The sequence below is a fragment of the Parasteatoda tepidariorum genome, chromosome 12 (assembly GCF_982258835.1).
Source record: "Parasteatoda tepidariorum strain Cologne lab strain chromosome 12, Ptep-v5.0, whole genome shotgun sequence".
Classification (NCBI taxonomy): Eukaryota; Metazoa; Arthropoda; class Arachnida; order Araneae; family Theridiidae; genus Parasteatoda; species Parasteatoda tepidariorum.
In genome coordinates this window covers 59,944,247-59,963,762 of record NC_141766.1, presented here as the reverse complement: position 1 = coordinate 59,963,762, position 19,516 = coordinate 59,944,247, and the positions used below count along the sequence as shown (strand labels likewise).

The 19,516-nt window shown below is 32.5% G+C and overlaps 2 protein-coding genes across 9 annotated transcripts in view; one reads left to right on the top strand and one right to left on the bottom strand.

Annotated features, from left to right (window-relative positions):
* LOC107449383 (SPRY domain-containing SOCS box protein 3) overlaps positions 1 to 3,657 on the top strand; it is a 31,234-nt gene extending 27,577 nt beyond the window's left edge. For all 5 annotated transcript variants that reach the window (XM_087156227.1, XM_071188392.2, XM_071188393.2 and 2 more), the window contains one exon: positions 3,016 to 3,657. In XM_087156227.1, the coding sequence (XP_087012353.1) occupies positions 3,016 to 3,518 (503 nt within the window). In that variant the 3' untranslated portion in view covers positions 3,519 to 3,657. The remainder of the gene's footprint in view (positions 1 to 3,015) is intronic.
* A 2,099-nt stretch (positions 3,658 to 5,756) lies between these two features.
* Positions 5,757 to 19,516, bottom strand: part of LOC107449378 (HEAT repeat-containing protein 6) — a 140,013-nt gene continuing 126,253 nt past the window's right edge. For 3 of the 4 annotated variants that reach the window (XM_087156225.1, XM_087156222.1, XM_087156223.1), the window contains 2 exons: positions 10,025 to 10,163; positions 5,757 to 6,060 (listed from right to left, as the gene is read on the bottom strand). In XM_087156225.1, the coding sequence (XP_087012351.1) occupies positions 5,933 to 6,060; positions 10,025 to 10,163 (267 nt within the window). In that variant the 3' untranslated portion in view covers positions 5,757 to 5,932. The remainder of the gene's footprint in view (positions 6,061 to 10,024; positions 10,164 to 19,516) is intronic. The other variant, XM_087156224.1, reaches the window with a different exon arrangement.

The window sequence follows — 19,516 nt, the reverse complement described above, 5'->3', positions numbered from 1 at the left end:
TTGATTCCAAATATCTTATTACAATTTAGAGGAAAAAGAATTGGGATCACTGCAGATATAAAGAAGGCATTACTTCAGATAAGTATTTGTATGGAACACAGAGACTTTTTACGTTTCCTATGGTGGAAAACCAAAGATTGTCAAGAGTTTAAGGTGTTTCGTCATACCAGGGTTGTTTTTGGTGTTACGAGCAGTCCTTTTCTGTTGGAAGCTGTATTAGACTACCATATTAACCGATATGCTGATATTAATCCTTTCATAGCGTCTGAACTTTTTAAGAGTTTCTACGTAGATAATCTTGTCACTGGTGTAGAGAATGAGACACAACTAAAAGAATTTATAGCAGGTGCTGATGATATACTAAAAAGAGGAGGTTTTGAATTACGAGATTAGGCATTTACTTCTAATAAGAGACTCAAAGCCTTTGGATTTGTTAGGACTTCAGTTGGACGCAAACTCAGATATAATTACTTTCAAGCTTGAATGGTTAGAGGATATAAAACTAGAAACTGTAACAAAAAGAACTTTGTTGTCTATAGCTCATAAATTATTCGATCCTTTTGGAGTTGCTTCACCCGTTACACTTTGTTCAAAGCTTATCCTTCAGAAAACATGGAAGATGTCTTTAGATTGGGACACTGACATAACGAGAAGTTTATATGAAGAATTTTTGCAATGGTTTAAGGATCTCTAAGTATTAAAGCAAGTTTAGGTTCCTAGATGGATCAAGTTGAAGTCTGACACATTAGATACCCATGCAGCATGAAAGGGCAAATAAGCGTTAAAAATATGTTTGTTCGTAATAAGGTTTTGGACTTATTGTTAAAATTACGGCAATTTCACGTGATGATTTTCACCATTTCTTCATTCGTTAAAACGTGTACGTTAAAATGACGGTATTTTAACGTTATAAATTTTCCCTTTAAAAATTTCATTAAAAATATGTTATTTTAACGTGCACATTTTACCCATTTTTGACTGTTTTTTAAAAACGTTTTCTTAACGAACTTTTGACGTTTTGTTGCATAGTTATATTTACGTTAATTTTTTGGGATTATAAACGTAAATTTAATGGTAAAAATTTTTCAAAAACAAAGAGTGAACATGTGAGAGCCGTAGAAAGATATTATTTTACGTCTCTCTGAAATTTGAATAAACTGAAAAGTGTGGATTCTTATTACAATTTATATTTTATTTTTAAATACTTATAATTATTTTTGCTTAGTTAAACTAGAGATAAATATTTACTTGTTGATAATATTGAGTCTTGTCATTGTCAGTAACTGACAAGGGAACTATGAGTTTTAATTCTTACAAAACTAAACTAGGATGAAATTAAAGAATTTCCGAAATACTGAATGAAGGAAAAATTTGCTATAACTTAACATATAACGAACATAATACGAAACATGTAACAAAAGACATAACTTAAATTTAAATTATTTTTTCCTCCGTACAAGAGTCGTGGTGTAGTGGTCAGAGCGTCCGTCTTACTGATATGAGGGCATAGGTTCGGTCCCATTTTGGAATGGGATATTGTTTACAGAGCTTGTAATATTTTTCATTCAAAAATCATAAAATAAAAAACTATTTTTTTGTTAATTATGTAAAAATTGATTCATTATTATTTTATTTTGCAAATATCGCTCACCGTATGAGTTTTTAAAAAATAATTATAATATTATAATTTTTTTTTTTTACTTCAATCAACATAAATTAGAAACGATTTCTTTGTTTAATTTTGTTAACATTCATACATTAATTTTTTATTTTGTGACAAACAAAAGTAATTAATTACTTAACCGTATATAACTTTTTCAAAATATTTATTTAGAAATTTGTCAACTTTTAAATTCCATGTTCTTACTGCAATGAAAGAAACATTTACTTTATTTTAAAATACTGGTTTGAATTTTTTTTTCTTCCAAAAACTTCATAAATTGTAAAATTAATATGATAGTATTTTGAAACATTTATCAATATTTATTCTTTAATGTATATATTTAGACTGAAAAAAAAACCATACATATCAAAAGACGGGTAAAAAGGAAATTCTCATAATTAGTTTTCGTAATAAAATTTAGTGTGGGAAGTTTTAAAATATTTGTTGTTATTAAAAAACGTTTCTACACACAAAAAAATTTATTAAATTTAGTTTTTAAACTTGAATTTTATACTCTAGAATTTGTTTAATTATAAAATCTTAATTGCAATAAGTAAATTATTTATAAAAATCTTATATAATAAAAAATAATATAAATATATAAAATAGTAAAATATGACGAAAATGCTGCTTATTGCTCTCCATATTTAAAAGGGCACCAACCAAAAACAAATGCGTAGAATTAATTGAACTTTTTCACACACAAGCCTTGCTATATCAGCTCTCAAAACATATAATGATAATGCAGCCTAAGTATGAAGTTGGGTTCGAAAAAATACAATTAAATCCTCTGTCGGAAAAACAAAATTACTTTCCGAACAACCTGATCTATTCACAATTTACTTGAAAATCATTTTTAAATAGTTTATTTTCCAGATCAGAAATAATTAAATTTCATTGTAAATACTGGTCAAAAGTATCTGGACAACCAGTCGCATGGACTCATTAATATGTCCCCCTTTTGCTCCACCAGTTTTGGATAGGAATTGACTTCTATCACAGCTGAAGTGGGTGGTCGATTTGGCTGGCTACGTAATCTGAGCGCTATTTTGTCCCAAAGATGTTCTATGGGATTTAGATCGGGGCTCTCATAAGCAAGCCTCAATGTGTGAATGTAGCAGTTATCCTGCTGGAAGGGAAGGAAATATTGCCACAGAGTTGGGAGTGCAGCATTGTCCAAATACATCTCAGAGTTCATGTTTCCAACTGCAGGATAAACAATGAGAAACTCCCCCCCCCCACACACTATTATACTTCCACCAACATAACAATCAGGTGTCCAGATACTTTTGGCCACATAGTGTATATTTTAAATACAAAACCTGAACAAATCTTTTTTATTTTTTTAACAGGCGTTGCAAGTAGAGGTTTAAATGGGAAGACACTTTACGCCATGGCATCGTCCACAGCTGCCTGCAGCAGTATGAGATTACTTAAAAGTTGTTCGTTTCCATCTTGCCTTCAATTTCTGTGTTGTGTGAGGCTGAGGGATCTGATTCCTGATGAGAAGTGTGTTTTGAATGAACTTGATATCCCACCTGGTCTAAAACTATTTTTAGAAAAAAATTTGAGCTGGCTTCTGAGTCCCAGGTGTGTTGAAAGGCATCCCCGTAAAGACCAAAAGACAGTAACTACCCCCGAACAACATTCAAGTGGAAGGAACTTCATTATTGTTGGTAGTAGAGGAATACCTTATGCTTGTAATCATTTACAACAGAAAGTGACAGTAAACATGGAATCCTGCCCAAAGTCTAATGAGGATGATCTAAGTGAAAGTGGGTGTAAACGTCCTAGGTATTCTTCCAATTATGTTGTAGGATTATCTTCTGACCCTGATAGTGAATCTGAAATGTAATCTATTGTTTTTAAACACCATTTATTGCAACATGTTCCATTTACTTTTAACCTTTTTAATTTGTGATAAGCCTTAATGGTGCATACAGTGTGATGTTTTTTCTCTTCTTAATGAACACATAAAACTATTTCATATCTGCTTTCCTTATTTTATATTTATGTATAACTTTTAAAACACAGTAACTCATGTTGAGGGTTCTGCTAACATTATGCATTTTGTATCTGTGGAAGTGTCAACAAATCTAATGATAATGCAGCCTAAGTAGTAAGGAGCTTATTGCTTACATTTGCTTAAACTATCAAAAGCTTAAAACATTATTTTATCAATAATGCCAATTGTTTTGAAAGCTTGTTTGCTTCAAATTCACTTTGTATTTAATTAATGATTAAAAACTGCCCTAAATTAACCTAAAAAAAATGCTGTATAACTTTTATTTTAAGAAACAAGGAGGGAAAATTCTAAATATGCTTTACAAATAAACTGATGGTAGGTTTTCACAGTATCTTTCAATACATGTAAAATACAAGGCCATCATGGAATCAGAATTTGAGATATAAAGCTTGCAGTATTTTAACTTTTTCACTCAAAATTTACCTAATTTTGGAAAGGTAGTTAAATAGTATAGATTTGTGCTTTTAGATAAATTTCTTGCAATCAGAACTTTTTAGAAGGCAGTTTATTACTGATACAAATCACATATTTTTATTGCTTTGAAGCAGGGTTTGTTGATTTAAATCAAGTGATTTTTTTAAAAAAAAATCATTGATTTAAATCAATTGATATATATATATATATATATATATATATATATATATATATATATATATATATATATATATATATATATATATATATATATATATATATATATATATATATATATATATATATATATATATATATATATATAGACTTAAAAAGTTAAGTAACAGTGTTTTAAATGATTGATACTTTTATTATTTTCTTTTCTTAGCTTTAAAATTTGTTTTAAATGAATTGCTGCATTAATTAATTTTAGTTAACAAAACTACTTTCTTTCTTGGTGTGTGTTAAATTCCAACACATTTGAAATTACATTTTTAAAAATCTTTTGATTTTTGAGATTGAAAGTAAGGATTAAAGTAAACATTTAATGCTGTCTTAATATAGACTTGCATAGCTGTAGAAATTAATTAATAAACATGATTTTTTTTCACAAAAAGAATACAAATAATGTTAATTAAAATTCTGACGCTTGATTGAAAAAGCATACGATTAACATCTACATTATATTTTATTGGTGGAAAATGCATATTTTTAAAGCTTAAGTTTATCTTAAAAAGAAATTACACCCTAATATGCCAAAAATAGGGTGTAAATTTCAATCCTGCATTTGTTTCAAAATGGTTATGCATTCAAAGCTATGTATTATAATGAAAATTTGTTTTAGGTACTTTGAGATTCTTAAATATTGTTATAAATAGTTTTAATATCAATTTAATTTGGATTAAACATTCATAAAGTTTTTTTAATCATGGATCAAAGTTCTTACAGTGTATTTGAATAAGAATCAAAAAAATCGGATTTAATTAAAAAACATTTTAAAAAAGATCACAAACCTTGCTTTGAAGTTCGAAGAACTGGGGTTCGATACTCAGTATCCTCTTCAAGCCCACCTAACTTGTCTAAGAAGAAAAAGCCTTAACCTCCCTTGGTGCACAACGGATGTTACTACCTTTTTTTGCTATGGTGCTAAAAAGGGAATGATCTGCAGTTCATTATTTTCTTTAGGAGGGTATTCTCAAAGTATTTTTGATGAGAATCTTTTTGAATGTCATTATTAAATGGGTGATTAATATAAAGAAATCCAGATCCCAAGAACTTAGTGGATTTACAATCTGCTTAAGCGTTATCAGAGAAATTCTACTTTATCTGAATTAAAAATATAGTTTACTTTTTAATTTAGAACTTTCTAGCAATGTGTTTGCTAAATACTAAATATTTTCTAGTGGTTACATTGGCACCAATACAAAACTTTTTTATTGGTTTCTCACCTAAATTTCTTTGATGTTAAAAACAGTTGTTTTTCTTTGTTATCTCATTTAACTTGTTTTTGTTCTGTTTCTAAATTATTTATAAAAACTTTGATATCTACAATATACCTTGATGGTAATAATTAGGTTAATCAATGTCATTAAACAATTCTTAAAATTATAATTTTGTTCTTTATTAATCAATGGTTAATAAGAATGTCTTCAATTTGTCGAATACTTTTTATTATAAAACTTCTGAGAAATTTCATGGTTACAACAACTCTGAACATGTATGAAATCTTGTATCTTAAAATGCAAAATAGCAATATTGTTAAAAGAAAATTTAAATTATCTGCTATAAAACATTTTCATTTAAATACTTTAACAAAATATGATCATTTTTTAATGCAAAGACCTGCTGGCAAAGGTAGCTTGATTCAAAACATCTTGTAAAGTCATTAAAATCACATTATGAGATACTTCGCAGCCAAGAACTTCAATGTTTTTCAATGCAGTTGATAAAATTGCACCTGAAACATACATATTTGAATTGTTAGAAATTTTACTTTCAGTATTCTGATTTTTCAGTTAAAACAATTAGCTGATAATTCTTTTTATCAATCAAAATTTTAACACATACTTGCCAATATTGGAGATTTTACAAGCAACATTTTTTGGGCTATGACGTAAAGTTTTAATACATCATGCATAATTATGTAAGTCAAAAAGAGAAATTCAAAGTTGGAAACAATATAAGCACTTACTTTTAGCGAAGTAAAAAATATGTATATAAATTTTAATCTAAAGATTTTTTTGTTAGACAAATAGAGGCTAAAAGGTATGAGGTTCGATTTTTGGTCGTCGATCTCATGGATCCAACTTTTGCTGGTGACGTCATGATCTGCGGGGATCAGCCAGTTTATTTTCATTTACTGTTGGTCGTTCTTGCGTGGATCATGACGTCACCCGTTATCTGTGTTGAAGCAGATCATTTGGGTATTCTTTCTTTTCTTTTCGACACTCTGTTTGTGACATTTTTATTACTAATGTTTTTAAATAAACTCATTTCTTCCGAAACTTCGTTTCTCTTTTTTTTGAGTTGTTGATATACAGATATGATATTCTGAGAGAATCTCGGATGTCATTTTTTAAATCATTATTTATAAATACTGGCAATAGCACCATCTGTTGAGGAATAAAGAAGTATTTTTGCCCTCAGCGGATATTTTATCACCAAAATTTTCAGTCTTTAACAAATATGAAGAAATTTGAGAATATACAGATAAACAGGAGATAGTTGTAAAATACAAGTCTTTGTTAAATTGAAAATAGTGACAAGTGACATTCATCTAGAAGAAAGTAATGTGCCCTTTTAAAGTTGTAAAATGATCCGTCAAATTGTATTTCCACTAATTATTATTTGGTATCAAAACATCGGTCATTAAAAAATTCCTATTTGTTGCATAACCAACAAAATCAGATTGCAAGGGAAAAAAAGAGAACTTTTTAAATGTTGTTTATTTGCTTTGATGGCGCTGTGATAGCCTGGTTGGCAGGACTTGCGTATGTGAGAACGAGTGTTCAAATCCAGTTGGCTGAAGATGCACATTAAATTTGTCATGTCATGGAGACCTCCATGTTCTCAGAACAAATAATACTTCTGGGGGGGTATTGAATTGGAAATTGATTGTTCTTTGGTTCAAGTCAGAATTATGATATGTGGATGAATGAATGGATGTATAAACAGGCATGGCAAATGAGTGTGCTAGAAGTTGAATTCTTGGCCATAGATGGCACCACTGGAAAACATGAACAATTGCACACTCCCTTGCCTTAATTGCTTAAGACGACAACATTTGATTAAATTCTTATAAGGAAATTTAGGTTCTGAATATTTAGTAATTTATTACTCTTTGGTTTCAATTATTGTCTCTCAAGAAATTAAAACTATTATGAATTCCTTTTCGATATTTATTATACTAAGATAAAAGGATTTTATTTTATTGTCCTCAGTTCATTCCTTATTTTGTTTTAGTTTTTGAATTGAAAAGACGAAGTTGTTTTAGTAGAAATGACAACCAGTAAATTTGGATTAAAATCTTAGGGCCCTGACAAAAACGCAAATCAAATTACATGTAAAATAAATTTAATAATTAAGTAAGAAAAAAGCCACGTATTTTTATCTTTTTTGATTAAAAAAATATTTACAGAATTTCTTATGAATTAACTTGGTGTTAGTTTTTTTACCTACAAAATTTATAATTACTTTTTTCTTCATTTATAGTTGCATTACCATTTTTAAACCTTTTGTTATCTTCAGTGATTAATTTGTTCATTTTTTATTTAATTCTTTTAATTTTTATGGTTAGTGGCAAGGAGTTAGAGTGGTAAAAAAATGTGCTAACTGATAAAAAACTCAAATTGGATATACCAAGCTGTGAAATGTTTTGTGATAACAGTGCTGCTATTGATTTTTCTAAATCTGAAATTGAGAACGCTCGAAGCAAACAGATTGATGTTCAAGTACACTTTATATTAAAAAACATAAAAACAGTCCATATAAACTAATTAATCCAAAATTTAAACACAATGAAACGCCCTGCTTATTTTCAATCGTGTTGTTAAAAAATAAATAAATGAATTTCAGCTTTGACTTAAACTTAGAAGCCATGTCATAACATTTTCATATTAGATTGTTTTTTTAAGCATTATTCTAAAAAATGGCAAAATTTCATAATATTTTCATTCATTAGTTTTTCTGTTTTGTGAGCAAGAGGAGCAAACAGTGTTAAAGATGGCAGCAAATTAAGAGAAATAAATCTTTAATAATGTATCTCTAAACAAACAATTTTATGTCAATAAAATTATTTGAATTTCATATTATTTAGGTATAAAACAAAACAATATTAAATAGAAAAAAAATTAAATTAAGTGACACAACAGCAGAAACAATATTAAATAAAAAAAAATTAAATTAAGTGACACAACAGCAGAAACAATCTTTTAATGCATAATAATATTGAAAAACTAAAGACAATGACCCAAATAAACAGCTTGCAGCTTCTCTCAGCAGCACTAACAAAAAAAAATTTCTTTTTAAAGTGCATTCCTCAGTTGCATTTTTTGTAAAAATTTGGGGGAAGACTAACACAAGTCTATTTCTTGTGAATTGATTGATTAAAAGGGAAGGAGAAAACACACGAACACACTTTACATCACTGTTTGCAATTTAAAATTCGCTCTGCATTTTTTATGCTGCCCTTTCTTTTTTGATAGTTTTATAGAAAGCAGCTCTTGTGAGTTGCGTATTAATTTTTCAAGGTTCTACAAATGGTAAACATAAATATTGATTAAAAGTGTCTTTGAATCTTGGACATATTTGAACTAAAACTAAACTATTTAACTCAGTGATGCAACTGCCCATAGACGGCCAAGGTCTACTGTGCCCATCTCAGTTTTCTTGACCTTGGGCCCTGGGGTGAAGGAGCAGATATTCTGGTTGGCTGGTCAGCCATATGCGGAACTCCAGTGTTTAATCCCCAAGCATGCTTGGTTCTCATTTTATCGACCCACTGAAGGGATGAAGGACTGAGTCAACCTTGCCTGGTTCGAGGATCAAACCCAGGACCTGTGACACACACGTCCTCTATATTTAAACACAATACAAAAAATCATTTTGGGTTATACGTTCTAACAAGCTGCATCTGGGTCACATTATGTTTAATATGTGCATAGGTCCATTTCTGTATAGCCCCCCTCTTTTTTTTTTCAAATTTCATATCTCAATATTTGCTTGTTACAACCAAGTGCTTGAAAAAAATCATAAAAGTTTAACATGTTTGCTGTGGTTGTCATAGGCCATGAAAGCAAGACGTGTGGATCTTCTTGCTTTCCAGTGGCAGAGAATTCGACTTCTGCCACGCCTATACGTCACACCTGTTTATGGAGTGGACCTATTCATACATTCATCCACAGACCATAATTTTTACCTGAACCAGAGAACGATCAATCTCCAATTCAGTACCCCCAAAGGAATGATTTGTTAAAAGAACATGAAGGACTTAGTGGCCCGGCAGATTTACACATACCAGTCACAATTTACTACACGGGGAGTGTTCGCCCGGCTGGATTCAAACTCACATTCATGAGAATATAAGTCCTTGTTAACCAGGATAACATGCTTATTAATATTAAATTATAAATATAGTATACTGTACAGTTAATTTGCTTCAAACTGTCTGACGGCTTTTTTATAGTGTTCTTCAGATAAGACATCTTCGACATTAGGTTTGCTAATTACTATGCTCCATAGACAAGCATTTTTGAGTTCCTCATTATAAGCGACTGTATTTGATCATTTTATTAATTTTTCTAGTTCTTTACCTTAATGTTGATTCTATTATATACTTTCTATGCTATTTATGAATTTTAAAAACAATTTTGAGTTGAACAAATTTAGAATTTACTGATAAACAAAGGCTTTAAATACTTTACTTTTCTCTTCTGATAAATGAGTCCCAAATTTCCACATGGATGTTAATAACATCTCTTTTGCCAAAAGTGTGTCCTCCTTTACAGCACTTAAATCTTGGAGAGTTACTAATGAAACAAGATGACAGAAACTGTGACAGAGCTAGTAAGAAAAAAAATTGTTTTTGCTTTTTAGATTGTGTTAATACCAAAATGTTACTTCTTGGATTGAGTTAGAGCAATGACAAAATTTTGAAAAGAAATAATGATAGTAGTGCTATACTTATGAGGCTTGCAGGTAATTTGCAAGCAGGGAATCGATTGCACATGGAAGTTAGAAACCTTTTAAAAAAGTTTAAGTATTGTTAAGTATATTTTTTTATCTCCGTCGTTGAACAGCCCACTCAATTTTGGGTTTACGACTATTAGTGTTCAACTCCGTAGCCTTGTAATTTCGAACCAACCCAGAAGACAAGGAAACTCTTGGATCAGTAACCCCAGAGGTATGATTTGTTATGGGAACATGGACAACTTTGTGAATCGACAGATTTAACATGCATCAGTCATTTACTACACGGGGAGTCTTCGGCCGGAGGGGATCGAACCAACAAACTCTTGGACATGGGCCCAGTGCCCTACCAACAAGACTATCCTGGCCACTTATTAATTATATTGTCTGTATTGAACTAATTATTATGATATAATTTATGTATTAAGTTAGGGGTGCACAACCTCGGCCCGCGAGCCACACCAACTCTCGATGTGCGGCCCATGGCAGCAATCTAAACGAAATGAGGAAAAAAAGAAAGAATATTTTTGTTGAAAAATTAAACAAATTCGGAAATTTTTAACTAAATACTTTTTGACACACCCAATCTCAATCAATGTAGTTTTTCAATCAGTTTTTTTTCATTATTTTTAATTTTAATCATTTTTAACCAAACTTTTTTTAAATCAAAGTTTTTCACTTGCATTTATTTTAATAACTAGGATATATATATATATATATATATATATATATCTAAAATTTAATTCTATGAATAAATTTTTTAATGTTAAAATTTATGTTTAAATGGACTTTTGTATTATGTAATATGATAAAAAAACATAAATTTTCCCATAGTTTAATTATTTCAAGATATCTAATTTTCTTCCCAATAAACTGATTCTGTGTTTTTCCTAAGTAATCACTCTTGCAAACTGAGGCAAACAACGTTAAAGAGCACAAAAATATTTATAAAATACAGACAGCTGTTTCGGATGCTCAAAGGGCAACCTTCATCAGTGCAACAGAAAGAAATGAGAGAAAACAGGGTAAATATAGAGAAAGGTGACGTCACAAGAGGATTTAGAGCATTGATTAATAGGAGGGAAGGGTGAATGGATGAGGACGAATAGGAAGCAAGGAACAAAAAGGTGGTTAGTTAGGTGTAATCATAGATTTCCAAACAGGAGAAAGATAAGGAACGCTGGATAGGTCATTGACCAACAGTTTGGAATTTTTGAAAATATGATAAGACTCGTAAAAATCTAAATAAAAAATGAAGAACAATTTTTACAAGTCTTATCACCCTTCCCTCCTATTGGCCGTTGCTCTAAACCCTCTTGTGATGTCACCTTTCTCTATATTTACCCTGTTTTCTCTCATTTCTTTTTGTCCTCACATCATTCAGACTTCAGCCACGGTTGAGAGAGGTTTTTCTTCAAAACCGGTTCTATGAATTACGAAAATTTCGACAGGTCTGCAGGCGCAGGTCAATCTGAGTGTTGTGGGGGCCAGACCCCCGGACGGTTGGGCACCCCGCCTGTAAATTCTATGTATCTCGCATCCACCCCAGCCCTTATCAGGGCTCTTAGTCTGGGATATGGGGCTACCTGGCACCCTTGCGGCACCGACAGGGATGGCTACGCCGGAACTGCACGGACCGCCTGGGAGCCTTGTAGAGGCAAATGGGTCAGGCCGCGATTGGAGTAAACCCGAAACTAAGAATAGCTTGAATAGTAAAAATTATAAACCCCCATTCCCAAATTCTAAAACCACATACCAGAGAGATATGGAAATCCCAATGAAAAATAGCTTCAGCCCTCTAGAAATTGATAATAATGTCAATATGGAAACTGAACAGTTAAATCAAACAAATAATAATAACAAATATAAAGGCAAAAGGAAAGGTTCCCCAGTTAAGGATAGCTTCAGTGAGAAGAAATGACTAGCTACTGATGATATGTCACAAAATAAAAATGAAGATAATAACAGTAACAAAATTGAGGTACCGTAATTTCGCGGAGACAGGCCGCAGCGTTATTGATTTAAAACTTGAAAATTTAATAAAAAGGCGTATCTAATGGGGTGGCCTATATAGCATTACTTTTTCTTTTTTTTACATAGCATTATTTTTGAAAATTTTGCCTTTTAGAAGCCCCACTCATGGGTGCAAGTCTTCCGTCCCCAGGACGGATTTCCATCTTTCGAAAATGTCCGCGAACGGAAGTAAGATGGAAACAAGACTGACTCGAAGACGGAAATCGGAATTTTTTTTTTCTGTCCTTAAAAATACTTTTTAGGTCTACGTTATTGGTCTACTTTCTTATGTACTGTTGTTATTTTATCCAAAGACAGATGAATAAATATTTTTTGTACAGTATTTAAACTTGATGTATTATGGTAAAGCTTTCTTAGATAGTTTGCATATGTTGAGGGGGTATTGTGTATGTTAGGTATTTCAGTCAAAAAATTTTCAGTCTTGGCCTTCTTTCCAACTTGCACTTATGGCCCCACTGGAAATTTCATCATCATTTTTTCCACCTGTTACTTATGCTTTTTATTTATTTTTTCAACTTTAATGTAACTCCAAAAAATGGTCAACGCACCTGGAATTTCCTCCTCCCCCATGTTTCTTATAATCACTTTCTGGAAACCGCTATCTGCAAGAGAACAAAAGTTTCTCTTTCCCTTCTGCCATAGCAATAGCAGTTGAGTGCAGGAGACAAGCGTGGAGTGGAGAAGCATAAATCAGAAAGGAATGAATAAAGAAAATCAGGGTGGTGCCAGTGATTCACTGTGAAACAAACACTAACCCTCCCCGTTTTTTTCCAGGAAATATGTCTCTTCCACTTGTTATGGTTTCATCAGTAAGTATCCACTCCCCTTTTTTTCCCAGCTGTTTGTTAAAAACATGTAAATGTTTGATGAATGAATGGTGCCAATGAGCTTGAGATAACCTTGAATATTCTTACAATTCAAGAAGAATTTCTAACTTTCAGCTCAAGGTCAGTGAAGAGAGGAAGAAGCAATGTGGGAGAATTTTACACCCTCGTAGGCGGAGTTAGTAAATAAAAAAAAAGCTATTTTCTGAAGTCTCATTTGAGAAGAGAAAGTAGGGGGAGGGAATATAGAAACGTGTTATAAATGCTTGGGAGGGGAGCGCTTTTTCTTAGATTTTTTTTTCATTGCTCGTATTTCTGCCTTAAGAGTTCAATCATCTTCTTCCTTAGCTTATTTTTTTTATCGTTTAATCTTCAATTCTAATCTTCTGTTGCGTTTTTGTTTTGTTAATATTTTTGTTTTGTTATTTTTTTTGATATTTTGTTTTATTTAAATTTCAATATAACTTGTTCTTAAGTTATATATTTCAAATGACTCCCATTAAGAGGAGAAGTTATACGGCTGCATTTAAGCTTTCAGCAATTAAAAGAGCTGAAGAAATTGGAAATCAGGCTGCTGCTTGAGAATTTGATGTAGATGAATGGTGCATCCGAAGGCGGAAGTCTGAAAAGGGTCCGTGACCACAGTAACCACTGGCTACGAAAAATGTCCTTCACCTGTGTGCTTGGGTATTCCGCAACAGGGGAGAAGCTTCCCCAGTTGCTGATCTTCAAAAGGAAAACAATACCGAAAGGTAATTTTCCTCAAGACGTGATAATTAGAGCCAATGAAAAGGGGTGATGTGCGAGGATCTGATGCTGCAGTGGCTGGATTTGGTATATCGGAGGAGGAAAGGTGCTTTTTCCAGCCACGCGGATTATTAATCCTCGACTCGCTGCACTCCCATAAAGTGGACTCTATCAAAGATTTGTGCAAAAAACAATTATCCGCGGAACTTTCTATTATCCCTGGCGGCCTAACAAAGGTGCTGCAACCTCTTGACCTCACTGTGAACGGGGTTTTCAAACAAGAAGTGAGGCAGCTGTGGGAAAACTGGATGGAGCGCGGAATCCACTCCTATACAAAATCTGGACACATGCGGCAGGCAAATTATGATGAGGTCGCCGCATGGGTGTCACAAGCGTGGAAAGCTGTGAAAAAAGAAACCGTAATAAAAGCTTCCAAGAAAGCCGAACTCATATCAGGGGGAAATGAAACCGAAAGTGATGAAAGTGTTAGTGACGGGGATGACCCGGAAATAAACAATAAACTAATGAACTTATTTTACTCCGATACTGAGAGTTCAGATTTTGAAAGTTTTTAACTGCTGTATTTATATGTGATTATATTTGATATCTGGATATATGATTATATGTGATACATGAATAAATTTGAGTTTTTCTTTGCAAAAAATTTGTTTGGACTTATCGTTTAATGCTGATTTAAAAGTAAGATCGTTTTATTTTTAAAAAATTTAATACTTATTTTAATGCTTTTTGTTACATTGATTATTTAATTCATATTTTAATGGTTACTTCAAATTAAAATTAGAAAATGCTTAATACGAGGGTTGTAAATTAAATATTGGCAACTTAACCTTGAAACTCACAGAAGGGCGGGCCTGCGCAAATGGGATATGAGAGCGGTGAGGTGGCGCTGTTGTCTATGTATAGAGTGCAAAAAGCAGTCAATCTGCCTAGAAGGGTAGTTGTTGCGTGGCGTTAAAGTGAGGAGTTTCGTTTCCATCGCTCTAAAGCATGGTGATCAGCGGTTGTGGCTTAAAATGGAGGTTGCCCGTGGCAAAAGTGCAACAGAATGCTCTCGAGGATTAGTGGAAGCCTGTGGAACAAATGCTTTGCCTTATAGGACAGCAGCACGATGGGTTCAAGCATCTCGTCTTTTTTCGTCATTAAGCCTTTTGAACACATGCTTTAGAGCGATGGAAACGAAACTCTTCACTTTAACGCCACACAATAACTACCCTTCTAAGCAGATCGACTGTTTTTTGCACTCTACACATCGACAACAGCGCCACCTCACCGCTCCCATATCCTATTTGCGCATGCCCGCCCTTCTGTGAGTTTCAAGGTTATGTTGCTACTATTTAATTTACAACCCTCGTATTTACTTAGAAAGTTATTGAAATCCATTTTAGCAGGATTGTTTATTTTTTTTTGTGTATTTAATATCCTTTTATTGGTTTCTTATTTAACTATTTAAGTTATATATATGTGTATATAGAATATGTTTTAAGTCTGTAATCAATACCTGCTTTCTGTCAATACCTGCTGTCTGTAATCAATACCTGTATAATCCGGCGCGGCGTGCATGCTGGAAAAAAAATTTTTAGCCAATTTTTGAGGACGCGGCGTGTATACTAGGGCGGCGTATCTCCATGAAATTACGGTAAATGAAATTGATTTTCAAGCCCCAAAGAAAACTGTTAAAAATCCACTTCTATTTGTAAGAGATGAAAATTTTAACTATGAAAAATTCACAAAAGATATGAAAGAAAATAATATTACGGATTATGTATGCCAAAACAGTCATGATAGTATGATAATTAAACCAAAAAATGAGGAAACAGACAGATTTATAAGATCCTATGTTGACGGCAACAACATAGCACATTATACGTATAAACTTCCAAATGAAAGAAATCTAAGAGTAGTAATTAAGCAAATCCCTAAAAATTACTGCAAAGATGATCTAATCGAGTATCTAATCTTTGAAGGTTTTGATGTTATAAACGCTGTTCAAATGACCAAAAGATATAAAGGAGAAGTTACAAAGCTTAACATGTTCCTAGTCACCCTTGGTAAAACAAGAACATAATTATAAAACCAGACCTGGCCCTGCGCAATGTCACAAGTGCCAGAGATTTTATCATTCAGCAGCCATGTGCCGCCTCCCACCCAAATGTGCGGGTGAACACTTAACGTCTCAATATAATAAATCTAGAGATGAAAAACCAAAATGTTGCAACTGTGGCCTGGATTACCCGGCCAGCTACAAAGGATGCATAAAATTCCCAGTAGCCCAAAATTCAAAACCAAAGAGAAATAGACCCAATGAAAAAATCTTTCAAAATAAAAGCTATGCTAACGCACTAAAGCAACAGAAAAATTCAGATATGCATAACACCATCACTGAGGCAAAAAATATCTTTAACAAACTAAATGATATGGTCAGTGTTCTAAATGGTTTAAACGCAATTCCACTACTAAGTAAAGCAGTTAAAATGATAGAACAAGAAGAAATTCCAAAACAATATAATGAACAGTAAACCAATCAGAATTATGTTATGGAATTCGGCAAATATCAACACCAAATTTCATGAATTCAGCAACTTTATTCTAGAGCACGATATTGATATCGCCTTAACTACTGAAACGCATGCAACAAGCTAAACCTAGCCAGTTTTAATACCTATAGAACGGATAGGACCAACTGCAGAGGTGGTGATATAGCCATATTCAGTAAAAGAAGTCTCAACACTACCCTATACAGTAATAATAAATGTGATGGATTCGAAGAAACCTCTATACTACTACATAAAAATAGTAAAGTTCATATTAAAATCCCAGCTATGTATAATAAACCTCATCACATCCTTACTAAAGATATGATAAAAAAACCTATTACCCAATGGAATAAATTGCATTATAAGAGGCGATTTCAATGCCAAAAACACCATATGGGGATGTCGAGTAAATAACAAACATGGCAAAGAGCTTCATAAAAACATACTGAGCCTCAATCTAATGGCGATATCCCCTATGGAACCAACTTATTTTCCATATACCCCCCATAAACAGCCTGATCTGTTAGACTTCGTCATTACTAATAATAATACTGCAATGAGTTGCCACACTGTAACAGAGCTAAGTAGTGACCATGTTCCGGTTATTGTGACTCTCGGTGTTACTATCCAAGATACACCCATCACTACGAAAAAGACTAACTGGGAACTTTATTCCAATATCCTCACTTTAAATAATAATAATACAACGCTAAGCACTCTAGATGATATAGAAACTGCTATAAACAATCTCACAAATGATATACAACAAGCATATAATGAAGCTACTAAAATCAATATCAACAAACATAACTATATGGCCCTGCCACAGGATATGAGAGAGCTCATAGGTAATAAAAACTATACCAGAAAAAAGTGGCAAAACAATTGAAATCCATGAGATAAAACAGAACTGAATAGGCTCATGAAAGAAATCAAGAAAAAATGTCAACAAATTAGAAACGAGAGATGGAACGATAAAGTCTCAAGCTTATGTACCGAAGACCAATCAGTTTGGAAAATGACCAAGAGCCTAAAAACAGCCTAAACAATAAATAAGCCTTGTACATATATCAATCTCATCATCTTTAAATTTTCTTTTTATTGACTCAGAGGACTCCCCCCGTATTCCTTTCCCCCTAGCCTAAAGCCAAAAGTCTTAGTTGCCCAAGGGCAAACATTATTAGATGAAGAAGTGAGATGCCCGCTTCGCGGGCAAGTACTTTTGACTATTCTATATCTAGTCTAGTCTAGTATTTCGTTCTGTTGCACTGATGAAGGTTGCCCTATGAGCATCCGAAACAACTGTCAGTATTTTAGCACAAAGAACGCCCACTTGTGTATTTAATCAGTCTTGCAGTTTCTAATTTTAAACATTTAATTTTATGCAAAGATATTACAAGGCTAACTAAAAAAAAATTAGTTCCTAGAAAAATGATGTTTATATAACAAATGCTGTCAATGGATGGATGATCGTGTAAAGCTAAGGTTGGTGGCGCTAGTGGTAAAATTGCTCTTTCCAGACTTCCGGGTTACTGCTTCCGATATATTTTTACGCCGCAGATTGAAAAAACACGCCATCATATTATTGCATCATATCTTTTGCAGTATTTCACAAGTACCGAGTTCTTTCTTTCAGCCTTTAAACTTCAGCATTATCATATTAATATTAAAATCATTAGAATATTTTCTAATTAGGCTAACTTAAAAAGATATTTTTGGCGACATTTTATTCAAATGTAGCCAAATAAGGGATAAAATACAAAACATGGCAAACCTTAAGAATTATTCACAATGAGATATTAACTTTCCAAAAAATGTTTTGGCCTTACGACCTCTGAGAATCAATACATTTCTGAAAGCTCTTATGAATGGTACAATTATGTTTAGATTTGAACCCAAATTACAATAACAAAACTGCATAGAATATTAGGATTGTTCAGACATCGCCTCGTAGTCATAACATAAGCGGAGGGATACACCGGAAATTTTCTAAATTTCTTCCGGTTTAAGGACGCTTGTTATTGTTTACATTAGACCACCCATCCATATGTCTGTCTAAATATTTTGTCATACTTCATGGGTCAAACAGCTGTGCATGTGGCCCTTCACTCAAAAAGGTTGTACCCCCTATATTTAGTGTTTTGCTTTACTATGGGTACACATTCCCAAGTGCATAATTACAAAATTTTCATACAGGTGCATAGTTTCAAAATTTTTATAGAGGAGGTGAAAGATTAGCCAAAATTATAAATGCCTATCTAATATTTCTGCAGTCCTTTCCCCACTTTTATATAAAAGAATAAGAAAATGGAATAGTTTGTCAATGAATTAAAATTTTAAATTTATAATGAGATAATCTTTTTGAAATTCCAAACATAAGGTCTTAAAACTTTTAAGTAGCCAAAAATTTTAAAATAACACTGAGAAACACTTGAAAAAGTCAAAATTTCAAAGTTAGTGTAGGATATTTAAAAATAAAAAATTATATTTTCCTTCTTATTCAGGAACCAAAAACAAAAAGTTTGTGAATAGGAATTTTAAAATTCGAATATTTGTAGAAAATGAGACTTCTTAATGTATACTGATGCATCCTTAGTTATAAATGTCTTACCTGACATATTAATTTTGATAAATGGAAATACAGTAGAGTCTCGAAAGTTCGAGTCTCAGAAGTCCAAGGTTCCACTTAATTCGAGGTGCCAAATTTCCCCCCTAGCAACCAAAAGCGTTCTTCCCTTTTCCTCTCGCAACCGAAAAAATGCAGGTGTTATTTTTCGTTTCTTCCTGGAAAGAATTTCAGTAACCCACCACCTTTTGTTCTCTTTGTTTTGGAAGGTGGCTAGGTAGGGGTTGGTTTGAAAGAAATTTTCAAACCAGATCTACAAGAGTTTTATTCTTCCAAGTTCAATTGTACTAGTAGCTTAGATGCTAGTTAGGGACTCAATACACGTGCTTGATCCTTATCATTTTGGAAACTTATTGCTGTTGAAAGTGTTGCGTTAAGGTGCCTGCTGCGAAAATGAGTGGAAAAAATAAGAGAAAATTTGTATCTATGATAACTAAATTG